Raw genomic sequence first — 20,139 nt, forward strand, 5'->3', positions numbered from 1 at the left:
TTTAATTTGTCCTTATCAACGTAGGCAAAGAAATTAGGGAGAGAGCTCCCGAAGTGTTGCTCGATTCCATCAGAGAAGAGTCGATAGTAGCTGGGTTGAACCACGGGTAAAATATGCTATGTAATTAAGTTTGCATGCGAACAAGTCATTAATTTTAATACATATTAGCTAGTGAAAGTTCAGTAACAATGTAGGATTGGTATGAGCAGAAATCCCAGTCTCCGGCTCGATCTCAGAGTGGGAATAGAGGGATCCCTAGGTCGGGCACCCAGGAGCTTGAGACAGATATATAGTTGAGGAGGACTGCCGGTGGAAACAAGAAGAGTCCCCCTTATGAGATGATTTAGAGTTACCATAAGGTCTCAAGTAACTTGAATAAGGATTATGATCGACCCATGTCATCGCGCACTTGGGAGGAGCAGATGGATCAGGTGCGATGTTATATATATAATATAGCTCCAAACCAATTTTTAAGGATGGTGCTAATTTGAGTGTCATATTTCTTTTTTTTCTTTTTTCTTTTTAAATCTCGAATTGTTACTCTATGTTAATTAATTAATTTTTTTTTCTTAATTTCAAAAGCTTTCTGATAGTCCATTAGTAAAATTGACGTGATAAGGGTAAATAAAGAAGAAGAAAGACCAAACTAAGACTTTTGATTTTATATAACAGTATAGATAATAGTATAAATGCTTATTAAGCCCGTCACAATCTCAATTGGACCTTTCATCATTATTTAATGGTCTTCCAAGTCTGACTAATTCTTCACCAAGTCTAATAATCTTACTATATTTAGATATAAATAGTGCAAGTGATTATTTGCAGTGCAAGAGGTTGTAGGTTAGGGTAAGGATAAGCTCAAGGAGCAACTGCATGGATAACTAATATATAAACACACGTATAGTTATGGAGATGAAGATGAGGGAGGGAGAGAGAGAGAGAGAGAGAGAGAGAGAGAGAGATGGTGGCCATCATTATATATCTTCCGAGATCTGTTTGTCTTTAGACAGCCTTGGGATTGAAGGCATCCTCTCCCTTCAATATTAATGTATTGTATATCCTCAAAATCATTGCATAAATGAGCTATAATCATCTCCCTCTAATTGCAGTGTCTGTTCAGGGAAAAAAGAAAGAAAGAAAAGATGGCAACTCTAGCGAGAGAGAATATAAGTGAGAGAGAGTTGGGAAATGTTGGGGTTATCGGGGTGTAGAGGGAGCTATTCGCGCTCAGCACAGGAAGAATGACAGAGCTTCTTGTGCTGTGAAATGTTTCTGAAGTGTTCGATCTGAGTTGTGTGATCTGTTTAGTAAAGTAACTATTCACAAACGGAATAGAGATGGAAAGATTCCTCTCAACTTATAGATGGAATAGAAACTACATCAAATTCCATCTCTACAATTATTAAGACGGACTTGAGACGATTCTTTCCCATCCCTAGTCTTTAGATGGATCTATACCGTCTCAAACACCATCTCTACAATTTAGAGACCTATAGTCCGTCTCAAATTCTGTCTCTAAACTTCAGAAACATCTAATTCGTCTCAAAAGCGTCTCAAATTCTATCTCTAAACTTTACAGACGTCTAATCCGTCTCGAAAGCCGACCCTAGTTCTGCCGTATGTTAGTCATCTATAATTTTGTCTCTAACTTTCCGCCTTTAAATGCCTATTTTCTAGTAATGGTATATTGTTAACCAGTCGACTTAATACCTTTTAAGGAGGAGCTTGAAAGAGTAAAGGCAAGGGAATATTAAAGCTTCAGAATGAAAAGCCAACGAAGTTTTTATGTGGGCTGTCACCTGAACTGAGCAACTCTCTCTCTCTCTCTCTCTCTCTCTCTCTCCATTATCAGTCTCTCTCTCTCTCTCTCTCTCTCTCTGACTGTGAATGAAGCAGAGAGACAAGAGAGATTCCTGTCTGAAATTGTGTTCTTTTTCAGGGTTTAGTCACTCATAATACACACCCATATATGTTGGGATGTTTTATTTCAAGAGCTCATTTATGTGTTATTAGAAAGAAAATTCTTTCTACTGATCTCTCATTTACCATTATACGCATACATTTTCTTTCCAATATCATCGATCATCATCAATCATCATCAATCATCATCATGGATGAAAATATCAACTCCCCCTATGATCACCTGCAAGACCAACTTTTCATTGGGTCCTCAGCTAATTCCTCTTCTTCTTCCCCTGCGCCAAATTCCACTTTCATGTAAGCTCTCTCTCTCTCTCTCTCTCTCTCTCTCTCTCTCTCTCTCTCTCTCTCTCTCTACTGTGTGTTTGAGGATTTACCCATCATGAATTGGTGGGTATAGCTTTATATTTTCCTTTAGGGAATCTGTATTCCTTTTTTCGTTTTATTTTGCTGTCATTCATTTCCCTCTTTCTTGATCATCTTTGATTTGATGTACGCCAATCAATCAGTATTTGCATATATATATATATATATATATATGTATATGTATATACAGAACTAACTAAATTCTTTGCTAGCCTAGCAGCAGGTTATAATTCTTCATTTTCCAAGTAAAATTTATAGATGATGATTTGATCTTTGACAAACCAAAAATTAAAAAACAGAAAGCATGTAGGAATTTTTTTCCTCCATCTTTTCCATTTCTATTCACTTTCTTTTTTTTTTTCCTTGGATAAAATGATTCTTGGAGTTTTATATATCTTCAGAATATTTATCGGTACGTATAGTCATTAGCAATTTAGTATGAAAATTTCTCTCACCTGATCTTAACTATATATTCGTTTTATACTTTCCGTAAATGACATTGTTCTTGTTCATAAAGGAGTAGTAACGATTACAGATTCTCGAGTCCTAGTGAAGCAACATCGAAAGAAAACGACTCGAGCAGTTCTACTAATTATACGGCACCAAAAGAGGCTTTCCACCCTCTGATGGCACAAAATCTGGGGTTTCAGTTGGCCGACCTCTCGAATGTCTCTGACAATTTCCCTAGAATGTTCGCCGACATGCTAGTTAATGGTGATTCTGCATCTGCTATAGGTGAAGATTTATATCTTCGCCCCTTGAGTAACCATACGACAGTGAAGAACAATGATTTGAGCGCAGAGCTTAGTGAGAAGCTCATGCTCAAGACCTTGTCTTCGAGCTCTCGGATCGGAGGTGGGCTACACCGGTTTATTATTCCGGGCGATGATGAATTCCGTTTTTCAAGCAGCAGTAGAGGGTTAACCACTAACTTTAGCCAGATCCACCCCAGCATAAATATTTCAAACCCGAGCTACCACTCCTCGTGCCCAAAAACAAGCTCCTTCAACTGCAGAAATAATTGGCCGACTTTTGATCTCCTAAGTAATGGAAGAATTTGCGAGAATGATGCGAAGACATCAGGAGCAAGTGATTTCGGATCACTACTGCAAGAGAGTACTTTTATTCCCGATTTTGGTCTCCATCACATGAAGCAAGCATGTCGTAGAGAAACTACCAGCTTTGAGAGAGTAAGTTTTAATCTTCTTAACGATCTTTGTTGCATTAATTAGTTCTTCATTCCCTCGGTTGATAACTCCATCGAATGGAATTCAAGAATTTAATTATTCTTCTTACCCGTTGTTTTCTTATGGAATCATCGAATTAGATGTCATCGTTTAGCCCTAACACAATGGAAGCAAAGAGACCGAACAGCTCCATTAACGAGCCGAAGGCCTCACAGGTTGCTCCCAAGAAGACGCGACTTGAGTCCCAATCAACTTCATGCCCGCACATGAAGGTAGATCTAAGTAGCAAATTTATAGCGAGAGATATATATATATATATATATATATAATCGACGACTGACCTAGTTCCGATATGAATAACCACATATTTGTCATGTAAAAGAAAGAAAAATAAGATAATTACGTTCCATAATAATTTTTGAATTTGCATGGGTGAATTTTTCTAATTTTGAGCAGGTTCGGAAGGAAAAGTTGGGAGATAGAATAGCAGCTCTGCAGCAATTGGTTGCGCCCTTTGGCAAGGTACATTATGAGTATGCACATGCTCTGAAAATGCAGAAAGAACTGCTATGCCTATTAACGATCACAACGTGTGCTTAGCCGAGCTTCGCAAGATTTTATTTGATTTAAGCCCTCTTATATGTCAAGTTAATTAACTTTTATTGGGGCGACGTTTTGTTTTTCTTTTTTCTTTTTTTCCGTATATCAATTTTCTTTTTGGGCATTTTGTGGTGTACTGATGACTTGGAGAATGTTGCAGACAGACACAGCGTCCGTACTGATGGAGGCTATAGGATACATCAAATTCCTCGAAAACCAGGTCCAGGTACTACTCTTTCCCTTAATTGGTCAATAGCCCCTTTTCTTTCTTATGATTTTCTTTTCAGTCCCTCGTGGTCATGATCATGATATATAGAGGACATTAAGCTTTTGAAATAATTGTTCTCTCTTGTGCACTACTATATTCGTGTTTAAGCTAAATCATGAGTCTTCACTAGTGAAATGTAACAGTAGATCAACGATTCATATATAGTCATCGTATATATACCATGCAACTCTGATTTAGAATGAACAAAAAAAAAAGGAATATTGCTTATCCAAAAGAAAATGATCAATATTGGTGGTGAATTTATTTCTATTGTACATTTACATATACTTAAAAAAAACCGATGCAAAAAATATAACAAAACCAGCAAGTCAATGAGATTGCTCTTTTTATTTCTTTTCAAATTTGGGGTTTGCTGTTCTAATAAATTATAATTGATGCACAAATATTATCCCTTTATAGACATTGGTTCAAACTTCATATTAATTTACCCTAACTATGTAAAGGACCAATAGTATATACATCTTTATAGACATTGGTTCAAACTTCATATTAATTACCCTTTGTAAAGGACCAATAGTATATACATTACAGGCTACAATATATAGAAGTTTTAATTAGTGGCCTAGTAGTCATCATCATGCTTAATTGCTAGGGTGCATTTTATCCCTCCCCTTTCATTATTATTACTATTTTATAGTATATTTTTCAAAATAATTATATGAGCTCTCAGAGATCTAATCTAGTATGCAACTCTTTTTACCTTCTTTTAAACTGATGAATTACATCGGTTTAAATGCAGACGCTAAGCGTGCCTTATATGAAATCTTCACGAAACAACAACGGAACTTCAGATCGGGTAAGAAATATATCCTTGAATACAAATTTCTACACAAATCCTCCTTCGCTCATAACACATGGACTGCATTGAGAATTTTAGAGGAGTTGGAGGACTTGATTAGAAAAATTAAAAACATCGGCATCCCATCATAAAAGAAGGAAACAAAGTTCAGTGACTAACGTGCATGCATGCGTAATATCTCTTGTTAATTAGTGACAAGCTTCTACTAATCACATATGTTCCATTACCAACCGGCCTCCTCAGGAATCAAGAAATGAAGATGCGTATGATAACGAAGAGCCAAGGCAAGATCTTAGAAGCCGAGGGCTTTGCCTCGTCCCGCTCTCGTGCATGTCTTACATAACTAATGACGGAGGTGGCGGTGGCAGCATTTGGCCATCACAAGACTTCGGTGGAGGAATTTGAATTCTGAGACATATATTGAAAATGACAGTGCCAGTCACGTACTATTTGGTCGATCAACTTGACCGTTCGAGGCTTCAAGAGCACCAGAGCGGCTAAGACCTACTCCGACCACTTAGGAATCAACATTCATGATCGAGCCTACTCTACCTAAAGGTGATAGGGTGACATGTTTCGAATAGCCCGGGCTGGAGAATTCCAAGAGAAGACGATATATACAAGCATGTAACACTATATGTAGTAGAGATCGATCTGCCGAGCTGTTCTAGTTTTTTCTTTTGATAAGAGTGATCTCTCCGACCTCATGATTTGTGCGGATCAAAGTTGGTCATCATTTGGTGAAACTCCTGTTTGGAGGGAACAATCATCGGGGAGAGAGCAAGTTCGATCCGAATATGCATCGAATTCATGATTTAATTTCACGTATATACTTAATTAATTAGCATCCAATTTACATATTTGCTCAAGATGGGCGCCGTCTCATCAATATATCAATAGCATCTTTTCCTAGAGAGCTCGAACATTCCACGTGATGCTCAGCGTGCATTTATCATTCTTTGTTTTTTCCCAGAATGAATATTGGAAAATAACATATAACGATCTTCAGAAATCTAATTTGTAGCAATAAGGCAAAAATAATAATTTAAAAAAAACTCAAGAATGTATTCTTTCTTTTTAAAATAAATTTATTCGGGTGATAAAGTAAGCATTTGCTTATTCTAATTTCTGCCAATAATAATCAAAGAAAAGAAAATGGAGAGTTCTTTGCCACGCAAAAAGGCTGAAGTACCTTCTAGCTCTTTTATAATTTATAATATATATATATATATATACACACACACACTATAATATATATCAGGGACTCATGATAAAATATGAAAATGACTTCTTCACCGAGAAAAAAGAATATTAAGTGATTTTTGTCTTATATGTAAAAAGCAAAAGAGATATGGTTTTATTTTTAATCTGTGCCATTGAGATTCTGATTTAAAGTGAGATTACAAGAAAAATATTTAATTTAAGCCTTTGTGATAGGAGCAGACTTGAAATAACACGAAAATTCTTTTCGGATTGGAACTTAAACATGGTATATATGCTCATTCTTCTCCCACTCGTGCTAATCTTTTAAAAGCGGGAACCATAAAAATAAGTATCCTTTCATAGACAACTAAAATAAAAATTGATTATCGGTTCAAGAAAGTAAGGTGCCTAGACTTCTTCAACGAATAGGAAGAGAAATGACTTGCAGCAATGTTCGAGCTCCCGGCATAGTAATGTAATTGTGGTAATAACTACCAAGTACAATTCTATTTTTATCGCCTAATAATTATTCTTCATTGAACGCGAGAAAACACTAATAGAAAAATAACGTATAAAAATAGATGAAATAAATAGAAATAAAATGAACTTTTCTAATCACTCAATTGCAGATATTTATATGAAAAAAAAATTGAAGAAAAGGAAAAATAAAAAATAAAAGGAGGGGGTGGGGGGTTGGAGGAGACAACAAGTAACGGTTGGGATGAACCTTTCCCGCCAGGCTCGGTAACACGAAGCGGCTTCCTGCACTGCCACGTGGCCAACCGTCCAAAAGTGGGTCCCGCCAAATATCTCACCGGCCTAATCCAAGCTTTGTTTCCACCACTCCTCTGCTTCATCAATTAATGAACGAACTTTTTTTTTTTTTTTTTGCTATCATCTAATTGAATTTCTCAGAGCAGAGCACGAAAGCACCCGACAGAACAGATATTCTCTCATTCGTAAGTTCGATCGTCCTACCACAGTCCCCGAACCTTTGGCTCGTGTTGTCACGCATTCGAGGATTTCGAACACATAGGCATTTTCTTTTCCAGGTTTGATTATTTTTAACTGCTTTGGAAGCAGATAATTCGAGTTGGGGGCAGTTGGGTTTGGGTTCTGGAGCAACTGCAAATCAACAACGTTCATGTCTGGTCCACTCGATCGGTTCTCAAGGCCATGTGAGTCGAGTTTATTGCCAAACACCTTCTATGAATGAAAAGCGTTAACTTAGCTACTCAGTCGTGGATCTTTATGTTAGCAAATACATTAGTTAGATGTCGTGATGCAGGTGTTGAGGGGGTCTCGGGTTGCAATGAAAGGGGAGAAAGGAGACCCGAAATTGAATTTCCCGAGGATGGCGATAGAGGGAAGCGGGTCGGCAGTTTCAAGAGGAAAGCCATTAGCGCTTCCAATAGACTCAGGCGGTCTTTCACGAAGAGAAGGCAGAGGAAAAGCGAAAGTCGACTTACCTCTTACGTTCCTATTGAAGATGTTCGGGACATTCAGGAGGAGCAAGCGGTGGATGAGTTTAGGAAATCACTTATTTCCGATAACCTGTTGCCTTCACAGCACGATGACTATCATACGCTGTTGAGGTACTCTTTATTTTCTCCTCTGTTAGACCAGGCTCGATGCATTGTCGGCGCACTTTCCGACAAGCATGCGTTTTTAGGAAATGTGTCGTTTAATGTGGTGTCGATATATCTGAATACTGGTTCAGGTTTCATTATTAGTGACTTGTCTCTTCTCTTATTTGTTCTGTTCATTTCTATCATGTGTTATATCTGCGCGTGATAAGCCAAACTTATAAGTGCCGAGTCATGCTTATTGATGGAAAATTAGTCACTTGTTTCGGTTTCTCGAAATACTTGGGCACATGTTCCTTCTGAAGCATTTCCTTTGTTCCTTAGATTTTTGAAAGCAAGGAAATTCGATGTTGAGAAGGCGAAAGTCATGTGGACCAATATGATCGAATGGAGGAAAGAGTACGGTACCGATTCAATATTGCAGGTACTTGTGTTCGGAGTTGTGCTTGATCTAATTCTTGGTTCTCATTCATTCAGATATACACAAACTTCTCAAGATACTCTCTTTTTCAGGATTTTCAATTCCCAGAGATAGACGAAATTCTACAGTACTGCCCTCAGGGCTTCCACGGAGTGGATAAGGAGGGGAGACCAATTTATATACAGAGGCTCGGGAAAATAGATCCCGATAAGCTCATGAAGGTGACCACTCTCGATCGTTATGTGAAGTACCATGTCCAAGAGTTTGAGAAGACTATGGCCGTTAAGTTTCCAGCATGCTCGATAGCTGCCAGGAGACACATAGATTCAAGCACAACAATTTTGGATGTTAAAGGGGTGGTATGTTAATTCATCCATACTGTTGTATATATTCTCGGTCTTTTTGGCTTTTCGAATGTATTAAGAAAATTATTTCTGATATAGGGTCTGAAGCACCTCACAAAGCCTGCTCGAGATCTCATCGTGCAGCTACAGAAGATCGATGGCGGTTTCTATCCTGAAGTGTGTAATGTCATTTTTTTTTTCCTTCTAGCTCGCTGCATTTTCAGTTTCAATGTGAACTTCTTGTAATTGAAGTGGGAGTTCAGACACTCTTCAGGATGTTCATCATCAACGCGGGCTCAGGTTTCAAGCTGCTGTGGAGCACGGTGAAGGGTTTCCTTGACCCGACCACGATTTCGAAGATCCACGTAAGAAGATGTACTAATTTCCGGTTGTCGTCCAGTCAGAAATTATGGTTAGACTGAACGAAGTTATTTAATTTCAGGTTCTTGGGAGCAAGTATCAGGATGCTCTACTCGAACTAATTGATGCGAGGCATGGACTAACCAAAGTTGTTTATTCTTTTGACGATCGATCATTGAGTTCTTTCGACCATTAAAGCAGATGAATAATAGAAGTTGGGATAATCTCGGTGCTTGCAGTGAGTTGCCAGAATTTCTAGGTGGTCGCTGCACCTGTGCAGGTCAAGGGGGTTGTATGAGGTCTGATAAGGGTCCATGGAAAGACCCAAACATCTTAAAGGTTCACATCACTTTGGACATGCCTCATGTGTTTACTTTGTCTATGATAATCAGTCGAATCGGGATGATTCTTCATTCCTGAGGTAACAAAATATTGGATGTGATCGGCTCAGCATTTTCGGGTGCAGATACTGCAGAGCACCAAAGCAGAGGGCAGCAATCAAATACCAATCTCTTTGAATTGTGGGGAAAAGGTCCTTTCGTGCTATAAGCCAATTTTTTTTTATTCAATCCGTCATTCACTTAATTGTCTTTTACGTTGTTATAATTTAGAGAGCTTTAAGAGACAGTTTTGATTGTTTTCTGTTTTATGGCAACTTGGCCATATACCTTGTTGAATCAGATGGAAAGCTGCCAGTCATCTAACACTGATATGGGTTCTGAATCAGTCCACCTTACTTCTCCTAAAGCTGAAAATAGCCACGTGATTCGAGACCCGACTCCTTCATGTGGACAAGTACGTATTCCCAAATAAAATGTGTCCTATTTTATCTAAACAGGAGAGGAGACGAAACAAAAATTTTCAATCTATGGTACATCATGCAATGAACGACATGTGCAGTTCCATAGATCTCACGTTCAATCTGTCATGCTCAGGGAACGACAACAGCTGAGGTTGGTTGCAGTGAAGATTTAATTGTGTCTGGCGAATACGTTCCAATGGTTGATAAGGCCGTGGATGAGGTGTCCGAGAAACCGGTGCCCCTCCACCTACACAATTCCAGTAGTAAGTTGTAGTTACCTTTAGAATTTATTATCCCCTTCAACTTATGAGTCTCTAGCTCGTAGCTTTCAGGTTTTGTACCACGTTTGGTGCCAAACTTTAAGTGCCAAAGCATTTCAAAGAAGCAGTCTCTTGACAGAATGGCTTCTCGTTCCCGGTCTGAGTGACCGTATTGATCTCTTCTGTCTGTTGCTGCATGATGTTACGACAAGCTGTGGTCTTTCAATATTTTCACTTGTGGCACTGGATATGCCATGGAAGTATGTTGGAGAAACTGAGCTTTTATGATGAAATCCATTCAGGGTCGTCTCCTCTGCCTGGTCTTCAACGACTGCGAGACAGTATCAACACTCGCATTGGAACCATGCTTGTTGCACTCTCTTCATCTCTTGTAGCTTTCTTACATTTGGTGGCACTGCAGTTCATCAAGAAGCTCCCGAATTCCTCCCATGATACTCCAGGCACTTGTTCTGGATTAAAAGACCATCACTCCATCCATTTGCCTTCGCCAACAGTCTCAGAAAGGCTAAACAAACTCGAAGAGAAAGTAGAAATTCTCAACAAGAAGGAGCTCGAGATGCCCAGTCAAAAGGAAGAATTGTTAAATGCTGCTATTCGTCGGATTGATGCTCTAGAATTGGAGCTGATCGCCACGAAAAGGGTAAGCAAATCATGTTTGTTACAACCACTTGATTCCAACATTGCAAGTTGTTGAACTCTAGGTTACTGTGAAATCTCCTGCTAACACTTTTCCAAGCAGGCCTTGTTCGAAGCCTTAACAAAAGATGAAGAAATCCTAGCGTACATAGACCAGCAATCAGCAAGCAAGTTCCAGGTAAACAAGTCCGTTTCAGTTGATCTCATACAATTCAAGCGAAAACTGGTTTCTCCTCAAAGACTAATGGATCTCCGTTCGTTTGTTAATCAGAAGTTTTGCTCGTGAAGTGATCGGCGAGAAAGGCAGGGAGCTTCCAGTATTAAAGCTGCAGATCCTGGTTTTGCTTTCGCTTTTGAATTTGTACGACCTTGATGAGTACTTAATAAGTGGTTTTCCCACTGTTTTGCTTCCAACATTCATCTCTAAGTGGCACATTAAAAACTTCCCTTGCTCTTGCACATTCCGAAAGGAACAGCAGTGACCTGGTCCTTCACCTTTCCCGCCTCACTGCCTACTCTGGTGGTTAGTATACGATAACAAGAGAGAATTCTCCCGAGTGAAACTTTCAGCAGACAGTTATGCCTCAGCATTTCTTGAGATTTGAACGACATCTTTCATCGTGAATTTACAACCGATCATAAAAACCTTTATAGCATGAAGAACTTATACTTGAGAATGGTGGCGAACTTGAGTATTCCTGAAGAACAAGTGACCATCATAAACTAATGAGGAGAGCCGGTGGAAATTTTCACCCACCCAGTTTTCCAGAACCAGAGTACATCGATTGATGCAATATGACATTTACATGATCGAGCAGAAACGATAACCATCGTCCGCAACAACGTACCAGACATCACACCTCTGACAAATCCGCGGCGTCTGGGGGAAGGCAGTCGAGGCAGAGTAGCTGTACGAGTGGGATGATGAATCTTTCTTCTCGTCCTTGGGGGGCCCAATGCTGACGATAGTGGCAGACCGCCGGAACTTGCGGATCTTCTTGATGATGTCGACGGGGTCCGCTTCCCCGATGACAGTCACAGTGTTCTTGGAAGGGTCGAGGACGATGGAGGTTATGCCTTCTACGGTGGCCACCACCTTCATCACCTTCTTCCTGCACTTTGAGCACAGCAGTTCCACTGACACTATGGTCTTCTGCTGTCAGATCATACAAATCATTGTGTCAGAGACAGATCAATGAAGTTAATAATAAAAAACAGAAACAAAAGGGTAAGTGATATATGTTGTAAGTTCTGTGCATCTCTGCAGATGCACTGCCGTGTGTCAGAGCAAGCAGATGATCCAAGAACCAGACAATTCATTAATAACACCCACAAAAAGATTGAAGAAGAAACAGCATTATCCTAGGAAACTGTTCGGAGACACTCAACCTTTGACATGATTGGGATTGTTATAAAGAATGGAACAACGGAACAGAAACAGGGCAACTGCTGATGTGTATGAAGAGAGATGGTTTGTTGTCTCGTGTCTGATCTCTTTTGTTTTCCTATGAAGTTCTTAGGATGCACTTTTCTTCCTTTTTTTTTTTTGCTATCTATCCTTTTCCTTGGGGCACGTTGCAGATGGAGATGATGATTGGTTGAAAATAGTAAATGTGAGCTGCAGGGTTGGTTGGTTACCCGAGTAAATGCCCTTGTCAGAAGTTTATTTATGGAATCACCTAGGCCTTCCGATGGGCATTTATTGTTGCGTCCTTCCCCGGTCGGAGTGGTCGAGCAATATCGGTGTTCGTTTGAAAAGTTCCATGTGAAGTTCTGCAAGCAGAATACTCTCGCTCAAAGAGCTGCACCTTGTTCTGTTGATTATATGATTGAGCTATTGTTATCTGACTCGAACGAGTCAAGGCGTCCTCTTATTTCAAGTTCGATACTCCAATTTTGATTGAACTCAAACCAAGCTCAAGCTGAATCAGTGTGTCAGTAATTGACTCCTCATTCTTCAGTAACCTCAAGCTCAAGGTTTATCAGCCTTGAGACTGAGCATCCCTGTTAGTACCAGAGTTAAAGTCTGAGTCAAGCTCTAAACTAGATTAATATCACTCAGACCCAAGCCCATGGAATTCGAACCGCCAAGCTTAAAATCAAGCCGACGTAGACCATGCCAATGTTTGGCTTGGACGAACTTGATTTCAATCTGTGAAGTGCAGCAACTTGTCCAAACTTTTAAGGCACCAGATGATACCAAGTCAGTTTACTGTAATTCTACAGACGACAAACATCCGTTGAATGATTGAGAGCTCCAGCTGCACAATTTATTAGCCATGTGGGATTGGGATAGATAGGCAATTGGAAGGTTGATAAACAAATTGCCTTCAGTCAGTGGGCAAAAAGAATTTCAGGCCCTGGAAATTTCTACTCTCTATCTCCAATCAGAGTGCTCTCCATTGAGTTTGAGAGTAATTTTAGGGAGAACACGCTCACCATGAACAACACACGTGAACAAAAATTGGTGCCTTAAGATAAAGGAAAACACAGCTGTTCATTCTACCAGAAGTTCCCAATTTGGAGACTTCTGTAACGTTACAACATGGGAAAATGTCTCATAGTACACTTACAGGCGAATCACCAGACAGCCGGTAATATCTCGTATGGCATTCACCTGCATCAATTTGTGTTACTGTATAATTCGATACACCCATCTCTTTTATCCGAACATTCATCCCGTGCTATTTGGGTGTACCATCTGACAATCTTCTGATCTAACTTGTAGTAGTGTTCCATTTTGTCCAGAGGCTTCAAGTCCAGGTCGATGAAAAATGCCTGAGAGATGCAGCACACCATGAGATACTATTTTAATAGATAATAGCAATGAAGTCAATGGCTCAACCACCAAGCAGCCAGCAGGAAGACATCCTAAAATGTTGAATCATAAGGCTAGAAAGATTAACATTAATCAGTATACAATAGCTCGTCTGCAAGAAAAAACCTCTATTCCCTTGCAAATAGAAAGTTTGATTACCTTGTAATCGAAAAATTGGCCAGTTGATTCCAGGTGTACACTGCTGAATGAAGAATCTGAGGCAGCCCCTCTTGGTCTAAAGCAGATCATCAAACTACAATCCTTCACAGTGGCAGATATCAGGAAGTCCTTCACGATCTTCAAGCTCTCTTCCAATGAAAGTGAATGCAAAGAGTTGCGTTTATGGAACCAACCATCTTCCCCTAATTCTTTACAAACTATACAAGGTCGCGACACAATGTTATAATACGCATGAATTGCTCCTTCAATATTGTAAGTATCGAGTTTCTGGACATCAAGGAGTCGATCCAACACACCAGATTTACGAACTGCCTCTATGATAAGCTCGAGAAATCTTCTCGTGCGAAGGCCGTCATCCGCCTGAATAATAGACTTGAGTACGTCTTCGAGGTTTTCTCCAATCACTCTAGTAGTGCTATCAGCAGACCCACCCAAGTCACCCAAAATGAGGGACCCATCCATGAACACTCGGAAATTGTTCTGGGGAGTATCATAAAGAGCCTTCAAGGCCTTGTACATTCTATCCTTGGATCCAGAAAAGAGATCTAATGGATCGTAGTCACTTATTTTTGATACCTGAGGATCAGGTGAGAAGAAGCCTTACATAAATGCAACGGAAACATACTCAAGGTGGATTGTGCCAGTAACTAAGAGGAAAAAAGCTTTTCGATTTGCTTGAGCAACAACAGTTGTTGCTATATAAACTAAATATGAAAAATACCTCTTTGTCATGGAACTTCAGGGCTTGGTGCATTTTAAACCGAGTTATGCTCCTCTTAATGGCATTTCGCTTTGCAATGTATCTTGAAGATGGAAGGAATCCACATTTGGGCTATTCTTTTGAAAAACAGAGAACAGATAATAAAATAAGACTAACAATAACAGGAGAGGGGAGATGAATGAATTATAAAAGAAAATGAGGGCAAAAGATAATTTCAAGATCCAAAAATCACCTTTATTTCGATAGATATGCATGGCTCGTCGTTCATGATACCTGAAATTGAAGAGGTGCAAATGAGCAACTACACTTACTAGGACGTTTGTCAGATATTTTGTGTTTAATGAAGCCTAGTTAGTCACTTTAAAAGATCTCACTGTTGGCATTTGACGGCTAACATATTCATCAAAGTCAGATTAGTCATTCACATGGGACGGCATATCATAACAGACCACATTAACCAGACAGGTTCGTCATGCAAGTGCACAAACAAAGCAACTGTGTCAGCATCACTGACTTCTATGTGTAAGAAAATATACTTAATTTGAACTCATTGCAGGAAAAAGATTGTTTCATTCACTTCAAAGAACTTCTACTCTCAACTTGGTGGAGGAAAACTAATAGGCATGCGATGGAGCAGTTGTGCTACTTTCAATCAGGTGGAAGACACTAATCTGGGATTTGTCTTATGACAAAAGAGGGACGACAGATTAGCCAAAATTTTAGAACAACATCCAAATTACTTGGCCAAAACAGACAAAGAAGAGCTATAAAGCTGCAAATACTCACCGCGAGGAAAACATGAATGATCAGATAGTAGAAGTGCATGTTTGCAATCTCTATTGACCTTGGCGGCATTGATTCTCCAAACAGGACGTCTACCATTTATATTCTCCTCAACTGCCTCTAGAAACTCCTGTGACACAAGAACTTGGATCTGCCAAATGGAAAAGAAGCCATATCTGTTCTTTACTCAATGAATTAGAAGCACACATGCAATAGAAGCTAAACATGTGACCCGGGAAATTGCATTATCTCACCCTGTTTGATGAATTATCATTTTCTCTAGTTGTACCTTTGACCAGTTATAGAGTCCAAGCGGGAGCCCATTATGAGGATAACATTACTGGGAAATAAAAGCAGCTAAGGGAGAGAAAATACCAAAAGTCGCATATTAGCACACCATACTAAATAGCTTAAATAGCTTTGCACATGTTGCTTCAGCACTTAAAAGCCCACAGGGATTTCATTCTATAATCAATGATTACATAAGAAAATGCAAACAGTTACTAAATTGAGGCGATCAAATCAAGTCATAAACTACTCAGACGTACCCCGGCATCAACATGTTTAGAGCCCAACAGCGGGCTCATCACATGTTCCAAATAAAGCTGCGCTGCCATATCTCTTGTCGGTGATAATACAAGCTCTTTGTGATCTTTCCATAATAGCCGTTCATTTGCAGAAAAAGCTGAACCATGTATGAAATTTGATTCCTTCTCTGGAACTTTTTGTATCCGCAGAACCTTCCCAGCCTGTATTAAACAACAGAAAAACAAATGACAAAATTTAATATGTCCACTAGGAGGCCTCACCTTCAGTGAGGAAAGAGACATAATTTAATAACTGCCACTGCAATCTAAGAATAATTTCAAATTTACACATCAGCCTTTTGTGTCCAATCCAACTCTTCACAGAAGGTTGAAAGTTCCCCAATGACGCAACCCTCGAAAATGACCAATATTGAGAAAGTCAAGTCTGCGGCTTAAGTTGGTCTGAATGAATTTTGTAGGCTGATATTTTGCCCATGTTGCTGATTCTCTTTTTTTTTTGGGTGGAAAAACGGAGGCCGAAGCCCAGTACAAAGGAAATAAAAATTACAGCGGACAAGAACGGGGCATGGAGGCCCCAGCATTATCGCCATGTTGGGTATATATCCCCTGAGAATCATATACCATCAATGGGTGGCACCATCACAAATAAAGAAGCGGATAAGGACAGAAAAGCTTCAGCCCGTCAAAGGCAAAAGTATATCAGTCAAAGAGAAAGATGCGATCAATCGCTTCCATTCTTTATATCCTCTGTGCTTTTTCTTCATTTGCTTAAAGGATGGAATCCTAACATGGCTTAATCCAGGACTTGACATGAGACATCCTAATCTCAGTCAAAACATTAAAAAAAAGTAAATGGTTTCGGTTTCGGAACTTAAATCAAAAACAAAAATTACCCATCGCGAGTTCCGGTCCAATTTATAGCTTTGCATGCGCCAACTCGCTTACTCAATATGGATTGCATGTGATGGGAGTGACGAATTTGTACCCTCCAAGATCGCATTTTTAGCAGTTTCAAGCTCGTACAGATTACACAGTCAACGAAAACATCAAATTCGACCCCTCTGCTTTCGCTTCTCTGCTTCCATACTAATCAACATGGAGCAACAGCACCAACATTAACACAATCGTGCTAGCCTGAAGCTCGGAGAGAAGAAAGAGGCGAAATTGCTTACGAGGGCAGGAGAGGATCCGGTGTAGGCTACGACTATATTGGCAGCTCCTTCGCCTCTGTAAACCCAATCGGCGGCGTCCCTTTCCTCCAGAACCTGGTCCATCCAACGGCGATCGGCTCCCCCCGAGCTGCGGCCCTGGGGAGGAATTCTGAGCCGGAGAGGCGCTCAGAATCGGAGTGGGGACAGAAGAAGGAGGGGAGAGGCGGAACCCTAGCTTCCGGAAAAGGGTCAACTTCAAGGAGCGATCAATTTCGGAAAGAGGTGTCGCCGTTAGCTGCTGAGAGTGTGGGGTTTGAGTTTGAGTCAATCAGCGCAGACACGGAAGTGGAGAAGAAGCAGAGCAGCGGAGGAGCGGAGGGAGAATAAGCGTAGAGGATCTAAGGTTGGCGAGCTAGCGGGGATCTTCCGTGAATCCGGCGTATCGTGCGCCGGGCAAGCGGTGGGTTTGTCACATGGTGGTCCCATGATTCTGTTCCCTGGTACACCGTACACCGGGAGTAGGATGTGCATGTGATGTGCCTGTTCGGTACGTCTACATCTGGGTTTAGATATGCTCTAAGATGATGAAGGCTCATGGTGGAGAAATGGGCAGAGAGTGGAGAAGCAGTAATTTCAGTTTGCCCCTTCAATTAAGCTGCATTCCCAAAGCGCAACCCGTATTTTGATTTATCTCAATCTGCCTCCTGAAGTTGGAAAACCACCTCAAATTCCCCCGCAATCCGCATGACTTTCTATTTTTAATGGATTTTGAACTATTTGATCTTGTGCTGCAGATGCAATCATAAATCCGAAGTTAGACTCCGGAATTCATCGGTGCACTTGATAAAGTAAGAAATTAGATAGTTGAAATCACCGAAAATTGTGTGCACATAATGTCAATAATAAATATTAATAATTTCTCTTTTAGTTGAAGTATATATATATATATATATATTTTGAAGTACATGCATAAGTTCTGTGGATCTATTTCACATGGACAAAACTAACAAAAATTCAAACCCAAGCAGCTAACAATTACGTGCTTTAGGCAAATTGAGATGATCTATCAAAGTTTACAACTGAGATTAGATTTAACCAAAGATATGTATGTTGAGACTGGGCCATTTGAAAATTAGCCCCGAAAATGAAGAAGCCATTTGAGGGGAGAGGATTCATATAGCTTATCATAGTCCCGGAGCACCATGAGCCCAATCAATAAAACACCAGAACTATATCCTCACTGCATGCGAAATGATCAGAGTAAAAATTATTATTATTTATAACGAAAAGTTTATTCTCCTAATACTCATGGATACCTGACGAGCTCATTGATCCATATAAGTCCTTATGCAAACACGTGTATGGGTGACTTCATCAAGGCCTAGGCAGGCAAGGGGGGATTCGAACATATGATATTGTGAACTACTCACAAAGCGCACGCATGTCCTAATCACTTACTTTAACCCTTAATTTATTTTGTTAATATGAAATTGATATTTTTCTATTGCTCTTTTATAGTTGAACAAGGTAATACCTTAACTCATTGGCAATGTTAATCAGGTTGTAATTAAAAGAGGTGAGTGATAAACAACGGGAGAGAAAGAAAGAAGTAAATAAATAACAAATAAATTGATAATTATATATTGGAGAAAGAATAAAGGACGTGTAATAGAGAGGTCAGTGGAGAGAGAGGAGGACGGAGAGGGAGAATAGAAAATAAGATTAGTAGCTAGTTTTTTAAGTATTAACATGAGTTTTTTTTTTGCTAACCCGGGGTATCCGGGTTTCGCCCGACTAATCCCCGAGACTCCGTGAACCCCCGGCGGCGCACGGAGCGGGTAATTACGCCAAAGGCGCTCCGGTGGCCTCAAGGGGATTCGAACCCGAGTCTCGGTGCAAACTTGAGTGCACATTAACCACTAGGCCAAATCCCTTGAGATTAAGTATTAACATGAGTTGGTTCAAACAATTTGGTGTTTATTCCGTTTAAGTAAAGTCTCGAATTTGAGTTCTTATGAATTTAAAAAATTCATACCGTGAGAGTTTTATCTCTTAGTGAGCTAATCATGCTCGACTGAATTAATCGATGCTCAATTGGCCTTGCAGATATCAGAATTCACACTAAAAAAGCTAGTTTTTCTAAGTGATTTTATCATTTTAATCTCATACTAGTCCGCTTACCCGAGCATTATTAAGAGTTTTTCTATTTATAAATTTTAATTAATATTTTATGTGATATAAATTAGAAATATAATAATCTGATAGCTTGCATCACATTTATTTCATTGTTTGATGAGACTATTTGGATTTTCAAGAAATTGATACTTGAGAAAATGTAAAATCATCTAATAACGTCTATCTATATATTAATAAAGAACGTAAATTGGAAATTAATCGTGAGCTAAGGAATTATTTTTGGAAACTTTTCATCGCTTGAATTGAGAACTTTTAAAAGCTCATCATCGCTTTTAGAAGCTCCTTATTGCTCGAATTAGAAACTTTTGGAAGTTTTTCATCGCTTGAATGGGGCTCTCGTAAAGGTATTTTAAATTACTGCATATACATAGATAGATTAGTGGCTCCTATTAATCAATATATATCTAATAAGCGTAATTAAAAAAAAAAGCGCGACTATAAGGGTCTCTATATAGTATATATTACAGTGGGCCCATTGTGCCTCGGAGATGTCGTCATTGTTTTCTTGGTGAAAGACATGATCGTTTATTCTCATTAAGAATCTGGAACATTCTTGTTTGGTGATAAATTATTTTCCATAGACCCCATTAAAAAAAAATGATGGCTGTAACTCACGTAACGTAACATGCAGGTGGGTGGATTACACAAAACTTAATCTATATATCTATATAAAATAATAAAAATCGAAACAACGTCCTAGGATGGATCACGTATAACAAAGCATGACTCTGGTTGTAAGACTTTTTAAGTCACGACCTATAAATACGTGACACTTGGCGTGTTGCCGTATTTCCACCTCAGTTAGATCTAAATGACGTAAATCCATGAAAAATCATAAGCCCTATATTTATAATTACATTTATAATAGATGGAATTTTATTATTAAAAGCTTAATACAGAGTTGTGCAGAAAGAACTTTTTTTTTTGGCTCTACGGTCTCTAACATGA

At 39.4% G+C, this 20,139-nt stretch overlaps 4 protein-coding genes across 11 annotated transcripts; 2 read left to right on the forward strand and 2 right to left on the reverse strand.

Moving 5' to 3' along the window:
• The first annotated feature begins 1,772 nt into the window (after positions 1-1,772).
• Positions 1,773-6,032, forward strand: LOC116193379 (transcription factor bHLH110-like). 2 transcript variants are annotated; one of them, XM_031522213.1, is made up of 7 exons: positions 1,773-2,217; positions 2,804-3,476; positions 3,614-3,745; positions 3,930-3,995; positions 4,234-4,293; positions 5,102-5,158; positions 5,405-6,032. In XM_031522213.1, the coding sequence occupies exons 1-7, from the start codon at positions 1,970-1,972 to the stop codon at positions 5,564-5,566; spliced, it is 1,398 nt and encodes a 465-aa protein (XP_031378073.1). In that variant the 5' UTR covers positions 1,773-1,969; the 3' UTR covers positions 5,567-6,032. The 2 variants fall into 2 exon arrangements, with proteins under 2 accessions (XP_031378073.1, XP_031378010.1); XM_031522150.1 differs by having other exon boundaries at positions 1,776-2,217; positions 4,234-4,299.
• A 1,184-nt stretch (positions 6,033-7,216) lies between these two features.
• On the forward strand, positions 7,217-11,269 carry LOC116209533 (phosphatidylinositol/phosphatidylcholine transfer protein SFH6-like). Of its 3 annotated transcripts, none has more exons than XM_031543199.1 (15): positions 7,217-7,323; positions 7,448-7,542; positions 7,653-7,959; positions 8,275-8,374; positions 8,464-8,730; positions 8,815-8,892; positions 8,979-9,080; positions 9,158-9,207; positions 9,315-9,414; positions 9,542-9,607; positions 9,757-9,870; positions 10,011-10,140; positions 10,440-10,798; positions 10,898-10,972; positions 11,066-11,269. In XM_031543199.1, exons 2-15 carry the CDS (start codon positions 7,509-7,511, stop codon positions 11,078-11,080), a joined length of 1,797 nt encoding a protein of 598 aa, XP_031399059.1. In that variant the 5' UTR covers positions 7,217-7,323; positions 7,448-7,508; the 3' UTR covers positions 11,081-11,269. The 3 variants fall into 3 exon arrangements, with proteins under 3 accessions (XP_031399059.1, XP_031399067.1, XP_031399052.1); XM_031543207.1 differs by having other exon boundaries at positions 7,250-7,323; positions 7,417-7,542; XM_031543192.1 differs by having other exon boundaries at positions 7,268-7,542.
• Positions 11,270-11,415: 146 nt separating this feature from the next.
• Positions 11,416-12,736, reverse strand: LOC116209576 (heavy metal-associated isoprenylated plant protein 2-like). Of its 2 annotated transcripts, none has more exons than XM_031543254.1 (2): positions 12,184-12,736; positions 11,416-11,950 (listed from the first exon to the last, which is right to left on the reverse strand). In XM_031543254.1, the coding sequence occupies exons 1-2, from the start codon at positions 12,190-12,192 to the stop codon at positions 11,597-11,599; spliced, it is 363 nt and encodes a 120-aa protein (XP_031399114.1). In that variant the 5' UTR covers positions 12,193-12,736; the 3' UTR covers positions 11,416-11,596. The 2 variants fall into 2 exon arrangements, with proteins under 2 accessions (XP_031399114.1, XP_031399123.1); XM_031543263.1 differs by having other exon boundaries at positions 11,416-11,947; positions 12,184-12,365.
• A 512-nt stretch (positions 12,737-13,248) lies between these two features.
• Positions 13,249-17,561, reverse strand: LOC116209551 (inositol-pentakisphosphate 2-kinase-like). 4 transcript variants are annotated; one of them, XM_031543234.1, is made up of 8 exons: positions 17,017-17,561; positions 16,738-16,930; positions 15,845-16,045; positions 15,300-15,447; positions 14,746-14,786; positions 14,514-14,624; positions 13,772-14,368; positions 13,249-13,572 (listed from the first exon to the last, which is right to left on the reverse strand). In XM_031543234.1, the coding sequence occupies exons 2-8, from the start codon at positions 16,771-16,773 to the stop codon at positions 13,417-13,419; spliced, it is 1,290 nt and encodes a 429-aa protein (XP_031399094.1). In that variant the 5' UTR covers positions 16,774-16,930; positions 17,017-17,561; the 3' UTR covers positions 13,249-13,416. The 4 variants fall into 4 exon arrangements, with proteins under 4 accessions (XP_031399094.1, XP_031399102.1, XP_031399085.1 ...); XM_031543242.1 differs by lacking the exon at positions 16,738-16,930 and having other exon boundaries at positions 13,772-13,989; positions 14,089-14,368; positions 17,017-17,559; XM_031543225.1 differs by lacking the exon at positions 16,738-16,930 and having other exon boundaries at positions 15,300-15,426.
• Between the last annotated feature and the right edge of the window lie 2,578 nt (positions 17,562-20,139).

This window comes from Punica granatum, chromosome 1 (genome assembly GCF_007655135.1).
Source record: "Punica granatum isolate Tunisia-2019 chromosome 1, ASM765513v2, whole genome shotgun sequence".
Classification (NCBI taxonomy): Eukaryota; Viridiplantae; Streptophyta; class Magnoliopsida; order Myrtales; family Lythraceae; genus Punica; species Punica granatum.